Genomic DNA, 13765 nt, shown 5'->3' with positions numbered 1-13765 from the left:
TCTTTCTTATCCCCCTTCTTTAGAACCACCCAGTTTTGTAACTAAACCAGCATCAAAGGATGTTCTGCCCGGCTCGACCATCTGCCTGAAGAGCACCTTCCAAGGGTCTACCCCTCTCACAATCAGATGGTTTAAGGGTGACAAAGAGCTGGTTTCCGGTGGAAACTGCTATATCACCAAAGAAGCTTTAGAAAGTTCCCTGGAATTCTATGTAGTAAAAACCTCCGACTCAGGCACATATACCTGTAAAGTCAGCAACGTGGCTGGCGCCGTGGAGTGCAGTGCAAAGTTATTTGTAAAAGGTTTGCATAGTTTTCTTGACATCTTTGTGCCACCATTGTCAGAAGTTCTTTCCTCTTTCTCACGTTTCTGGGTGATTTCTTTCCTTCCACAGAACCTGCCACATTTGTTGAAAAGTTAGAGCCATCACAGCTGTTAAAAAAGGGAGACGCCACCCAGCTAGCCTGCAAAGTAACGGGCACCCCTCCAATTAAAATAACGTGGTTTGCAAATGACAGAGAAATTAAGGAGAGCAGCAAACACAAAATGTCTTTTGTGGAGTCCACCGCGGTTCTAACACTTAAAGATGTTGCCATTGACGACAGCGGTGAATATATGTGTGAGGCTCAAAATGAGGCTGGCAGTGACCACTGTGGTAGCATTTTAATAGTCAAAGGTTTGTGTTCACATTGCCCCTTGTGGTACCAAAGTTGTGGCCCAGGGCACAGACTCCACCCCCATTAACTCACAATAATTCCTTTTCCGCTATAGAGTCACCTTACTTTACCAAGGAATTTAAGCCCATTGAAGTGTTGAAGGAGTATGATGTCATGTTGCTGGCTGAGGTGGCAGGCACACCTCCCTTTGAGATCACTTGGTTCAAAGACAACACAACACTGCGAAGTGGTAGAAAGTATAAAACCTTCATTCAGGATCAGCTGGTTAGCCTGCAGATCCTGAGGTTTGTAGCTGCGGACGCGGGTGAATACCAGTGTCGGGTGACCAACGAGGTGGGCAGCAGTGCCTGCAGTGCCAAGGTGACCTTAAGAGGTTAGTGTCAGTTCTAATGACGGACTGGCTTTTCTGCAGTGTCAGTGATTTTATTTTTTTAAAGCCAGTTTTGCTATAGAGCTGGTATTCATTGAGAATTCATTCTTCTACTAGAACCCCCAGCTTTTGTAAAGAAAATCGAGAGCACCAGCTCCCTTAGAGGAGGTACCGCTGCCTTCCAGGCCACTCTGAAGGGCTCCTTGCCAATCACAGTGACTTGGCTGAAAGACAACGATGAAATCACTGAAGATGATAACATAAGAATGACCTTTGAGAACAATGTGGCCAGTCTGTACCTCAGTGGCATTGAAATCAAGCATGATGGGAAATATGTCTGTCAGGCCAAAAATGATGCGGGAGTACAGAGATGTTCCGCATTACTCTCAGTAAAAGGTTGGTTCAGAAAGTTTGCCATGGGTTTTAGGGGAAAATGCAGATGTAAGCCTTTCAGCAGAGCAGTTCACAACCCACACCTATCCCCTTGTTTTCTACAGAACCTGCAACAATCATTGAGGAGGCTGTGTCTATAGATGTCACCCAGAGAGACCCAGCCACTTTGCAGGTTAAATTTTCAGGGACTAAGGAGATTACAGCCAAATGGTTTAAAGATGGCCAAGAACTGACCCTGGGCCAAAAATATAAAATCAGTATCACTGACACGGTCTCTATACTGAAGATTATTTCTACAGAAAAGAGAGATAGTGGAGAATATACTTTCGAAGTCCAAAATGATGTCGGGAGGAGCAGCTGCAAGGCTAGCATTAATGTATTAGGTTGGTACAGCTTTTCTATGGAGAGAAACTGGGCATTTCTGTGCTCCTTCATCTCTTACAATTTTAGAGAAAAAAAAATTGGTAGATTGACCATTTTTTTTCTTTTTCATTGCATAGATCTTATCATACCTCCCTCATTCACCAAAAGGCTGAAGAAAATGGACAGCATTAAAGGGTCTTTTATTGACTTAGAATGTATAGTGGCTGGGTCACATCCCATGAGCATCCAGTGGTTCAAAGACGACCAAGAAATAACAGCTAGTGAAAAATACAAATTCTCTTTTCATGACAATACTGCCTTCTTGGAAATCAGTCAGCTGGAAGGTACAGATAGTGGAACCTACACTTGTTCTGCCACTAATCAGGCAGGACACAACCAGTGCAGCGGCCATCTGACAGTCAAAGGTTGGCAATTTTTATCCCCGCCTCTCAAGAACTTATTGCTCTCTCATTTCTTAATTCTTACCTTGACTGATCATTCTAAAATAAACCATTCCTTCCCCCTTTTGCTTCTTTTTCTTTCACCCCAGAACCCCCTTACTTCCTGGAAAAGCCACAGTCACAAGATGTCAATCCCAATACAAGGGTTCAATTAAAGGCGCTTGTGGGTGGCACTGCACCCATGACAATAAAATGGTTTAAAGATAACAAAGAGTTGCACTCGGGAGCAGCTCACTCAGTTTGGAAGGATGACACCTCCACCATTCTAGAGCTCTTTTCAGCCAAAGCTGCCGATTTGGGGACCTACATTTGCCAACTGAGCAACGATGTTGGCATAGCAACCAGTAAAGCCACTCTCTTTGTCAAAGGTCTGGTCTCTACATTTTCTCATTGTCTTGCTTGCCTAGATTTTCTTGGTGGGAGGGAAGAGGCTTAAGAAAACGATTCTCATTGGTCTTTGGTTTAAAAAATGTTCAATATCACGTTTTCCCCCATCTTTAGAACCTCCTCACTTCATTAAGAAGCCCAGCCCAGTCCTAGTGCTGAGGAACGGACAATCCACGACCTTTGAATGCCAGATAACAGGCACTCCTGAAATCAGAGTCTCTTGGTATCTGGACGGGAATGAAATAACAGCCATTGAGAAACATGGCATTTCCTTCACTGATGGTTTAGCCACTTTCCAAATTTCTGGTGCCAGGGTAGAACATAGTGGGACTTATGTCTGTGAAGCTCGTAACGATGCTGGCACGGCAAGCTGCAGCATTGAGTTAAAAGTGAAAGGTTCGTTACTGCATCTTCTCTCCTTTCTGGCTGTGCTGCTGGCTAGTCCTTGGGTCTTCCTTTGAGTGAGCTATTCTCTGTCTTCCTTTTGAATCTTTAGAACCTCCCACCATTATTAGGGAGCTGAAACCCGCGGAAGTAGTCAAAGATAGTGACGTGGAGCTGGAGTGTGAAGTTATGGGAACATCTCCATTTGAAGTCACTTGGCTGAAGAATAACAAGGAAATTCGAAGCAGCAAAAAGTATACGCTGACTGACAGAGTGTCAGTGTTTAATCTCAATATCAACAAGTGTGACCCCTCAGACACTGGTGAATACCAGTGCATCGTATCCAACGAAGGCGGCAGCTGTTCTTGTAGTGCTAGAGTCTCTCTGAAAGGTCAGTTAGACACACAAAGAGCAGGCTACCTGATACAAATTCTGTAATGCTCTTTAACCTTGTATGATGGGGAGGAGTTCAAATATACCTCTTCTTTTCACACTGTCTACTTTAATCACAGAGCCACCCTCGTTCACTAAGAAGATAGAAAACGTCACTACTGTCTTGAAAAGTTCTGCCACCTTTCAGAGCACTGTGGTGGGCTCTCCTCCCATTTTTATAACCTGGCTCAAGGATGATCAGATTCTGGATGAAGATGATAATGTTCACATCTCCTTTGTGAACAATGTGGCCACAGTTCAAATCAGATCTGTGGATAATGGACACAGTGGGAGGTACACGTGTCAAGCCAAGAACGAGTCAGGAGTTGAGAGGTGTTATGCTTTCCTTTTAGTACAAGGTGTGTAAGCCAATCCCTTTCAAGAGTTATTCTGTGAAGACAATTTCGCGAGCAGTTCCTTGGTTCCATGGAATTATTAATGCAACTCATCCACGGTTTCATTCTTACTACAGAACCTGCTCAGATCCTAGAGAAACCTAAGTCTGTTGATGTCACTGAAAAAGACCCCGTGACTTTGGAGTGTCTTGTGGCCGGAACACCAGAACTCATAGTGAAGTGGTTTAAAGATGGGAAACAAATGATGCCCAGTAGATATTTTTCAATGAGTTTTGAAAATAACGTGGCCAGTTTTAGGATTCAGTCAGTAATGAAGCAAGACAGCGGGGCGTATACTTTCAAGGTGGAAAATGACTTTGGAAGCAGTAGCTGTGACACCTACCTGAGAGTGCTAGGTTTGTATCTTGGCCCCAGTCAGCTTCCCTTATATATATTATTGTCCTTGGTAAACAAATGGCAACATATTAATGGATGTGTTTTGCTGTTTGCATTGGACAGATCAAAATATTCCTCCATCATTCACCAAAAAATTAAGGAAAATGGATAAAGTTCTAGGCTCTTCCATTCATATGGAGTGCAAGGTTTCTGGCTCACTTCCTATTAGTGCTCAGTGGTTTAAGGATGGAAAAGAAATAACTACAAGTGCAAAATACAGGCTCGTCTGTCATGAAAACACTGTGTCGCTGGACGTTAGTAATCTGGAATTAGAAGATACTGCGAATTACACATGCAAAGTCTCAAATGTAGCAGGGAGTGAGGCATGCAGTGGCATCTTAACTGTAAAAGGTTAGAATTTCTTTACCTCTTTCTGACCCTTTTCTGCGATTGCTTTTCAAATATAGCACTCTTTTCTGGAGTCCTTTAAAACTAAAAGTCTCCATAATTCTGTTTCTTTAGATACATATATGTTGAGTTCAAGAAATATTCAGTCATTACCTCTTTTCAGTAATGTTTTTTAATATGTCCATAAAACTGTCAAAATAACCCAACAACAAGGAACTTAATTAAATGTATTTCTCTTAAAATCTATAGAACCACCAAGTTTCCTAGTGAAACCTGGGCGACAACAAGCCATACCTGATTCTACAGTGGAATTTAAAGCTATACTAAAAGGAACACCACCGTTTAAAGTAAAGTGGTTTAAGGATGATGTGGAACTTGCCTCTGGACCTAAATATTTCATTGGCTTAGAAGGCTCAACTACCTTCTTAAATCTCTATTCAGTGGATGCTTCCAAGACTGGACAATATACTTGCCAAGTTACCAACGATGTTGGTAGCGACTCTTGTACCACAGTGTTGCTTGTGACAGGTGTGCCAGTTTGATTGTTTTGTGTTTCTGTCTGACCTGTGGCTCCTGTCCTTTCTGTAATGTTTTACAATATATGTACCCAGTCAAGAAAGTACCCTTCTTTCTAACACGGTACACGCTGTTTGCCAGGCATTGTTCATCTTTTTCTCTTTCCTATGTAGTACCTAATTGAAGTTTGTTATTTATATCTGCTCTGTTCCCTCATAAATCTCCTCTTTTCTTCACTCTCTAGAACCACCAAAGTTTGCAAAGAAACTAGAAGCAACCAAAATAGTGAAAGCAGGTGACTCAGCACGACTTGAATGCAAGATAACTGGATCCCCAGACATCAGAGTTGTGTGGTACAGAAATGAACATGAACTCCCAGCCAGTGATAAATATAGAATGGCTTTCATTGATTCAGTGGCCGTCATACAGATGAATAGTCTTGGTACTGAGGACAGTGGGGATTTCATTTGTGAGGCTCAGAACCCTGCTGGCAGCACAAGCTGCAGTACCAAGGTTATAGTAAAAGGTAGAAACCTCTTTTCTCTGTTCCTCATTACCTGAAACCCACCTTCTTCTCCCCGGGCTACCATAGCTCTTCATTCTTTTGCTGTCATTTTTAGCTTCCATTTGAGATCATAGAATATTTTCCCAAACTAGTATTATTTCCATTTTTAGATGTTTTTTCTTCTTAAGATTTGTGTACATGTAGACAATCATTCTGAGATATTTTTCTTGTTATTCCAATGTCGTAATTCTACTCACCTCAACATATTAGCCAAGCAGTTCAAATTTGATGTTTCCAAAATGCTCAAAAAAACAAAGTGGGCATTTTAAAATTAATTTTTGCCTTCAATCAACTTATAAATATATCATCATCCTCACTATAATCTTTATCATTAAAAGCAAGGAATATTTACCACATATATACAAGGTTCAAGCAATACAGATTTTAACCTTACATTTACAACAGGACAATTATGTATATTTTTCTCTCTCAAATGTCAGTTCCTATTTTTTTAAATTACATCACTATACTTTGTTGCAAATAGTACTAGTATTTTCCAGAATTTTTTTCACAAAGTCCAAGTTTGTCATATTGTAAGGCGATTATTGCAAAAACCATTTGTTGACATGGAAGACTTAGAGCACAAATGTTGTGATAACTTCCAAGTGTCCCAATTGTAATGTGTATACAAAAAATTTCATCCCTGAAGTCAGGACTCTGTACCTCATGCAAATCATATTGATTCTTACACTTGGGTTTGGGGGTTTGTTTGGTTATTGTTTTGTTTTGCTTTACAGTTTTGTGCATCAATCTTTATAGTCCCAGAGAAAGTAGTAAGGTGGAGTAGACAGAATGTTGAACTGCTCAGTAAGGTCACCTGAGGTCTAGCCCACGTTCTCGGCCAGTGAAGCAGAGTGATTTTGTAAAGGCTGATGGCTTCTCTGAAGCTGTTACTGCTAAAGTGATAGTGCTAGACCTATTATAGTATCTTGACTCATTCTTCCAATTTAAAAACAAAGAAATAAAAATATTCTATGAAGTTAAGTAGCCCAGTTCATGAGGAATTCTTGTTTTTTACAGAACCACCTGTTTTTAGCAGCTTCCCTCCTGTGGTAGAAACCCTTAAAAATGCTGAAGTTAGTCTTGAATGTGAACTTTTGGGAACACCACCATTTGAGGTGGTTTGGTACAAAGATAAGCGACAACTCCGAAGTAGCAAGAAATACAAGATCGCATCCAAAAATTTCCATGCAAGTATTCACATTCTCAGTGTCAGCCCTTCAGATATTGGTGAATACCACTGCAAAGTACAGAATGAAGTAGGAAGTGATACCTGCATTTGTACTGTAAAATTAAAAGGTATGCATTATTTCCTACTCATGGCAGAAATGGCAGGAACGTGCAAAATGCTTATTTGTTTTCTCTCTTCCATTATCTCGACAATCTTTCCAACAATCTCCATCCATCTTTCCCTCTTCAGAACCACCAAGATTTGTCTCCAAACTGAACAGCCTCACGGTTGTAGCTGGTGAGCCCGCTGAGTTACAAGCATCTATAGAAGGCACCCAGCCTATTTCTGTCCAGTGGCTTAAAGAAAAGGAAGAAGTGATTAGAGAAAGTGAAAACATCAGAATTACATTTGTGGAAAATGTTGCAACTCTGCAGTTTGCAAAAGCAGAGCCAGCTAATGCTGGGAAGTATATCTGCCAAATCAAGAATGACGGTGGAATGAGGGAGAACATGGCCACGTTGACTGTTTTAGGTTGGTACAGTATGGTGCGATAGTTCCTTGATACAAGGAGGTGCCAAACGCTGAGATGACTTACTAAGAGATACTGGTAGAGTCTCCTGTTTTGAATTTCTAGAACTATGTCAGTCGTCACCCATTTCAAAGGTTTACGGGAAAGGACCTTTCAAACACTCTTTTCTGTGTCTGTGAGCCTAACAAAAATGAGCCGTCTCTTATTATTTTCTTGATGGGTTAGGAGATGTAATCATGACTATCTTTTGTTGAAGAATGAAAAAATTGGGAGCCCAGCATATGCCACAAGGAAATTTTTTCTGAAAGTAATAGTTGTTAAAGCTGACAAGAACTCCAAAGATCAAAGTTTGATAGGAACGACTTGCACTTTCATCTTTGGGCATATTCATTTTCAATTTTGCCATTGTTTGGATAACAACTTTCAAAAAACTGTCTTTACCACCTTAAAGTAGAATAGAAATACTGAGTAATTCATAACAACATGTAGGCTTTGTTCTAGAGAGGGTCAAGTGCAAATCAGTATATATCAACATTAATTTGTACATTGAATTGTTTTGGAAGTCAACTAATGCACCAACATATTTCTTAATAATAACTCATATAATTTCATGACAGTGTGTAATTATGGAATCACATTTTAAGGTCTAGAGAAAGAGAGAGAGAGAGAGAGTGAGAGAGAGAGAGAGAGAGAGCCCTAAGATATCCATATCATTGGAAGAAACTGTTAATGAATTTGATAGTAGAAACAAGGTAAAGGTAACAGGCTTTGACAGATGGCTATCACATTTTATTTCAGAGCCTGCGGTCATTGTCGAGAAGGCAAGTTCGATGACAGTGACTGCAGGAGAAACGTGCACTCTGGAGTGTAAGGTGGCTGGCACTCCTGAACTCTCAGTCGAATGGTACAAGGATGGAAAGCTGTTGACCAGCAGTCAAAAACACAAATTTAGCTTCTACAACAAAATCTCTTCCTTAAAGATTCTCTCCGTTGAAAAGCAAGATGCAGGCACATACACTTTCCAGGTTCAAAATAATGTCGGAAAAAGCAGCTGCACGGCTGTGGTTGATGTTTCAGGTTAGTTCGGATATGTTCTTCCCATTGCTTAAGCAAATTCCTTTCACACGCTTTCTTCTCTCAAGTGTCTTCTATTCTTTCAAACCACGAGTCTCTTGCCTCTCCTCATGCAGAACGAATGGTTCCTCCCTCTTTCACACGAAGACTGAAAGATACAGTTGGGGTGCTGGGTACATCTTGCATCTTGGAGTGCAAAGTAGCTGGATCATTGCCTATCTCTGTTGCCTGGTTTCATGAGAAAACCAAGATTGTCAGTGGAGCAAAGTACCAAACTACGTTTTCAGATAATGTCTGCGCGTTGCAGCTGAATTCTCTGGACTCATCGGACATGGGCAATTACACATGCATGGCTGCTAATGTCGCTGGGTCTGATGAATGCCGTGCTGTGTTGGCTGTACAAGGTCAGTGTTAGACGCTCACACCCTTTCTTATGAGTTCCTCTTTGGGTACATATCCAGGTTGGCACACATTCAAAAGTGCTCTTCTTTTTGATTCAAAATTGCAACTAAATTCGATGCTTACAGAATCTTATCATTATCCTCCTTGTCTATGTAGAACCACCCTCTTTTGTGAAGGAACCTGAACCTTTGGAAGTACTACCAGGCAAAAACATCACCTTCACAAGTGTCATTAGAGGAACACCTCCGTTCAAGGTTGGCTGGTTCAGAGGTGCCAGAGAACTGGTGAAAGGAGACAGATGTAACATCTATTTTGAAGACACCGTGGCAGAACTGGAATTATTTAATGTCGACACATCTCAGAGTGGGGAATATACCTGTGTGGTTTCTAACAATGCCGGCCAAACATCCTGCACTACCCGTCTCTTTGTAAAAGGTTTGCTCCAGTGCATTTGTGCTTCCTACTTTTTAAGGGACATCTTTGTTTGTGTTTTCACTGTGTTTAACTGCTGTGCTTTGTCACTCCCCAGAACCAGCTGTATTTGTGAAGAAATTAAGTGATCACTCTGTAGAGCCAGGGAAGTCCATCATTCTGGAGAGCACCTACACTGGAACACTCCCCATTTCAGTTACCTGGAAAAAGGCTGGTGTGAACATTACACCATCTGAAAAATGCAACATAGTCACAACAGAGAAGACCTGCATCCTGGAAATTCTGAATAGCACAAAAGGAGATGCAGGACAGTATTCTTGCGAGATTGAAAACGAGGCAGGAAGGGATGTTTGTGAAGCTCTGGTATCTACATTAGGTGTGTTTCTTATTCTCAAATGATTGGCATTTGTCTAACATGAGGCATGGTTTGTGTGCTTTTCTTTAATTCCAGTTGCTGACTGTGAATCTTTCTTCTTTAGAACCACCTTATTTTGTTACGGAACTGAAGCCTCTGGAGGCATCAGTTGGAGATTCGGTTTCTTTACAATGCCAAGTTGCTGGGACACCAGAAGTTACAGTGTCTTGGTACAAAGGCGATACCAAGTTACGGTCAACTCCTGAATACAGGACCTATTTTACAAACAATGTGGCCACACTTGTTTTTAATAAAGTGAACATCAATGACAGTGGAGAGTACACATGTAAAGCAGAAAACAGTATAGGGACTGCTTCTTCTAAGGCTGTCTTCAGAATTCAAGGTGATGATATTATTTTAGAAATTAAGAAGTTTCTTTTTTCCTTGTCTTCACTCTTATCTTTATGGGGAAATTTTTATTTCATCTACTAATGCCTCAAGTATTACTTGTCTTCCAACAGAGTCCCAGCGCCCACCTTCCTTTGCAAGGCAATTGAAGGATATCGAACAAACTGTTGGGTTACCAGTTACCCTCACTTGTCGACTGAATGGCTCCGCACCCATCCAAGTGTGCTGGTATAGAGATGGGGTACTTTTACGAGATGATGAAAATCTACAGACATCATTTGTAGATAATGTGGCAACTTTAAAAATTTTGCAAACAGACTTGAGTCACTCTGGCCAATACTCCTGCTCAGCTTCTAATTCACTTGGAACAGCATCTTCCAGTGCTAGACTGACAGCAAGAGGTTTGTTCCTATGTTACTCTCTCTCTTTGCAAACCATGACTTCTTAGTCATTGTCAAAGTAGAAACGGCCAATAAAAAAGAGAAAAAAAACCCATGTTGCCTTTTTTTCTCATCTTTCAGAACCTAAGAAATCTCCCTTCTTTGACATCAAGCCTGTATCTATAGATATTATTGCTGGGGAAAGTGCTGACTTTGAGTGTCATGTTACTGGTGCTCAACCAATGCGAATTACTTGGTCAAAAGATAACAAGGAAATCCGTCCTGGAGGAAACTACACAATTACATGTGTGGGAAACACTCCCCACTTGAGAATTCTTAAAGTAGGCAAAGGAGACTCTGGTCAATATACTTGCCAAGCAACCAACGATGTTGGCAAAGACATGTGCTCAGCTCAACTCAGTGTAAAAGGTATCTTCACATGGCATTTACCAATATTGTTCTTTCCCATGTTGTGTAATTTTCTTTGAAAAGTTTCTTTAGTTTGTAAATGTTCGGGATAAAGTAACTGGATCATGTTGGAATTTGTATGTTAGTGGTGGAGGCAACATTCATCGAAGTTCTGTTTTCTCTTTATTTTGTTCTTTAAGTTAGTGTATCTCTAAGAGTAGTCTTATCAGAGGGTTGTTTAATTGAAATTTGTTAAATGTTGTTTCAATTCTCTCTTTTTTCACTCTTTCCTATTATGTGGCATTCTGACTTACCATTTTGATCAAATACCTCTATAATACATTAACTTACATGTTTTAGTTTCCGTATCCAAACTACAAAGATTAACTTGCCAATTAAATTCTCTATTAAAAATATTAAAAGTTTATTTAATAGAAAAGATAAATATATTTTACCACAGAACTCTCAGAAAGTGCATATATTCTTACTAATAAACCAGATTAAAAATGTATTTATGGACTCTTCAGCTACAAACGTAAGCTGTTTTTTTCCTTTGACTTACTAGAACCTCCAAAGTTTGTTAAGAAATTAGAAGCTTCAAAAGTTGCAAAGCAGGGAGAATCCATCAAACTGGAATGTAAAATAAGCGGTTCCCCGGAAATCAAAGTTTTGTGGTTCCGAAATGACGGTGAACTTCATGGAAGTTGGAAATACAACATGTCATTCATGGATTCTGTGGCATCGCTCACCATCAATGAAGCCAGCACAGAGGATAGTGGGGACTATATCTGTGAAGCCCATAATGGTGTTGGGGACGCCAGCTGCAGCACAGCCCTGACGATTAAAGGTTAGACATGCTAAGCTGCTTTCTTTCTTCCTTCTCCTCTGATCTGGATTCTTTCTCAGCAATGTTCTGAGCTCCAAAATAAAAAGGCTAGTTAAGGGGATTTGCTTGCAATTCTTAAACTAGTTTTTATGACTAGTCATTTCTTATGTTAGTATACTGTCATATGGTCACACCGGGCACTCAACGATTTAGACTCTAAAATATTTTTTCCCTTTCATTAGGCAAATGCTCTCATTGCTTATCTTCTTTTCTTCTGGTAGCACCTCCTGTTTTCACCCAGAAGCCTTCTCCAGTAGGAGCCCTTAAAGGTTCTGATGTTATCTTCCAATGTGAAATTTCGGGAACCCCCCCATTTGAAGTGGTGTGGGTTAAAGATCGCAAGCAAGTTCGGAGCAGCAAGAAATTTAAAATCACTTCGAAAAATTTTGATACAAGTCTCCACATCCTTAATCTGGAAGCTGCCGATGTAGGAGAATATCACTGCAAAGCTGCTAATGAGGTGGGAAGTGACACGTGTGTTTGCACTGTCAAGTTCAAAGGTTTGTATCCATGGGCACAAAAATATTTATCTCTTGCTTTCATCTTTTCTTGCTTGACCAATAATGTATGTGGCTGTGATTCTCATCCTCTTTCTCTAACCACAAATTTCTTTCATTAGAACCCCCACGGTTTGTGAAGAAGCTAAGTGACACCTCAACCCTCGCTGGGGATGCCGTTGAGTTACGGGCCGTAGTGGAAGGCTTCCAGCCCATTGCTGTCGTCTGGCTGAAAGATAAAGGTGACATTATCAGAGAGAGTGAAAACACTAGGATTTCATTCATTGATAACGTTGCAACACTCCAACTTGGAAGCCCAGAAGCATCTAACTCTGGAAAATATGTGTGCCAGATCAGAAACGATGCCGGAATGAGAGAGTGTTCAGCAGTCTTGACTGTCCTAGGTTAGTAACAAAATACAGCCTGAGAAAAAAATCAGGTTGATTGACCCATGATCATTGCCTGCACATATTACTCTTAGCCAATAATATACTGATTACACTCTTAGTTTGAAAGAAGACTTTGTGTTCAATGCAATATACTTCTTTCAGAACCAGCCAGAATCATAGAGAAACCAGAACCCATGACTGTCACTACCGGAAATCCTTTTGCATTAGAGTGTGCAGTGGCTGGGACACCAGAACTTTCAGCCAAGTGGTTCAAAGATGGGAGAGAATTATCTGCAGACAGCAAACATCACATCACATTCATCAACAAAGTGGCTTCACTTAAAATCCCTTGTGCAGAAATGAGTGACAAGGGGTTATATAGCTTTGAAGTGAAAAACAGTGTTGGTAAAAGTAACTGCACTGTGTCTGTCCATGTTTCGGGTGAGTAGTATGAGGTTTTTGTGAATATACCCTTTTTCCTGGGGTGGAAAATAAGGCTTCTCTTTCAACGGAAAACTACCCTTCTCCACGTAGATCGAGTCGTGCCTCCTTCCTTCATCCGCAAGTTGAAGGACACCAACGCCATCCTGGGGGCCTCGGCGGTTTTGGAGTGCAGAGTCTCCGGCTCCGCGCCCATCTCCGTGGGCTGGTTTCAGGATGGAAATGAGATCGTTAGTGGGCCTAAATGCCAGTCCAGCTTTTCGGAAAACGTCTGTACTTTGAATCTGAGCTTCTTGGAGCCCTCTGATACAGGCACATACACGTGCGTGGCCACCAACGTGGCTGGGTCAGACGAATGCTCGGCCGTCCTGACTGTCCAAGGTCAGTGCACAGGCACCAGGCTGCTGCTTGACTTAGTGACTGCCTCACAGGGGATTTCTTTATTTTGTCTTCGTGTGTAGTCTTTTTTTTGTTTGTTTGTTTGTTTTTTAACATCTTTATTGGGGTATAATTGCTTTACAATGGTGTGTTAGTTTTTGCTTTATAACAAAGTGAATCAGTTATACATTTACATATGTTCCCATATCTCTTCCCTCTTGCATCTCCCTCCCTCCCACCCTCCTTATCCCACCCCTCCAGGCGGTCACAAAGCACCGAGCTGATATCCCTGTGCTATGCGGGTGCTTCCCACTAGCTATGTACCTTA

The 13765-nt window shown here is 41.1% G+C and overlaps 1 protein-coding gene across 1 annotated transcript in view; it reads left to right on the top strand.

Annotated features, from left to right (window-relative positions):
- The window catches only part of TTN (titin), a 283020-nt gene that overhangs the window by 80801 nt on the left and 188454 nt on the right, over positions 1-13765 (top strand). The window contains exons 51-78 of the mRNA XM_079924045.1: positions 24-302; positions 395-676; positions 772-1050; positions 1165-1443; positions 1545-1823; positions 1941-2228; positions 2354-2632; positions 2766-3047; positions 3148-3426; positions 3548-3826; positions 3940-4218; positions 4322-4609; positions 4856-5134; positions 5367-5648; positions 6708-6986; positions 7108-7389; positions 8186-8464; positions 8578-8865; positions 9020-9298; positions 9393-9671; positions 9775-10053; positions 10172-10459; positions 10580-10867; positions 11412-11693; positions 11954-12232; positions 12352-12633; positions 12781-13059; positions 13153-13440. Coding sequence (XP_079780171.1) covers positions 24-302; positions 395-676; positions 772-1050; positions 1165-1443; positions 1545-1823; positions 1941-2228; positions 2354-2632; positions 2766-3047; positions 3148-3426; positions 3548-3826; positions 3940-4218; positions 4322-4609; positions 4856-5134; positions 5367-5648; positions 6708-6986; positions 7108-7389; positions 8186-8464; positions 8578-8865; positions 9020-9298; positions 9393-9671; positions 9775-10053; positions 10172-10459; positions 10580-10867; positions 11412-11693; positions 11954-12232; positions 12352-12633; positions 12781-13059; positions 13153-13440 — 7884 coding nt within the window. The remainder of the gene's footprint in view (positions 1-23; positions 303-394; positions 677-771; positions 1051-1164; positions 1444-1544; positions 1824-1940; positions 2229-2353; positions 2633-2765; positions 3048-3147; positions 3427-3547; positions 3827-3939; positions 4219-4321; positions 4610-4855; positions 5135-5366; positions 5649-6707; positions 6987-7107; positions 7390-8185; positions 8465-8577; positions 8866-9019; positions 9299-9392; positions 9672-9774; positions 10054-10171; positions 10460-10579; positions 10868-11411; positions 11694-11953; positions 12233-12351; positions 12634-12780; positions 13060-13152; positions 13441-13765) is intronic.

Source organism: Stenella coeruleoalba, assembly GCF_951394435.1.
Source record: "Stenella coeruleoalba genome assembly, chromosome: 6".
NCBI classification, from domain to species: domain Eukaryota; kingdom Metazoa; phylum Chordata; class Mammalia; order Artiodactyla; family Delphinidae; genus Stenella; species Stenella coeruleoalba.
Note: the sequence above shows the minus strand (reverse complement) of the source record. Positions and strands in the feature narration are given on the sequence as shown.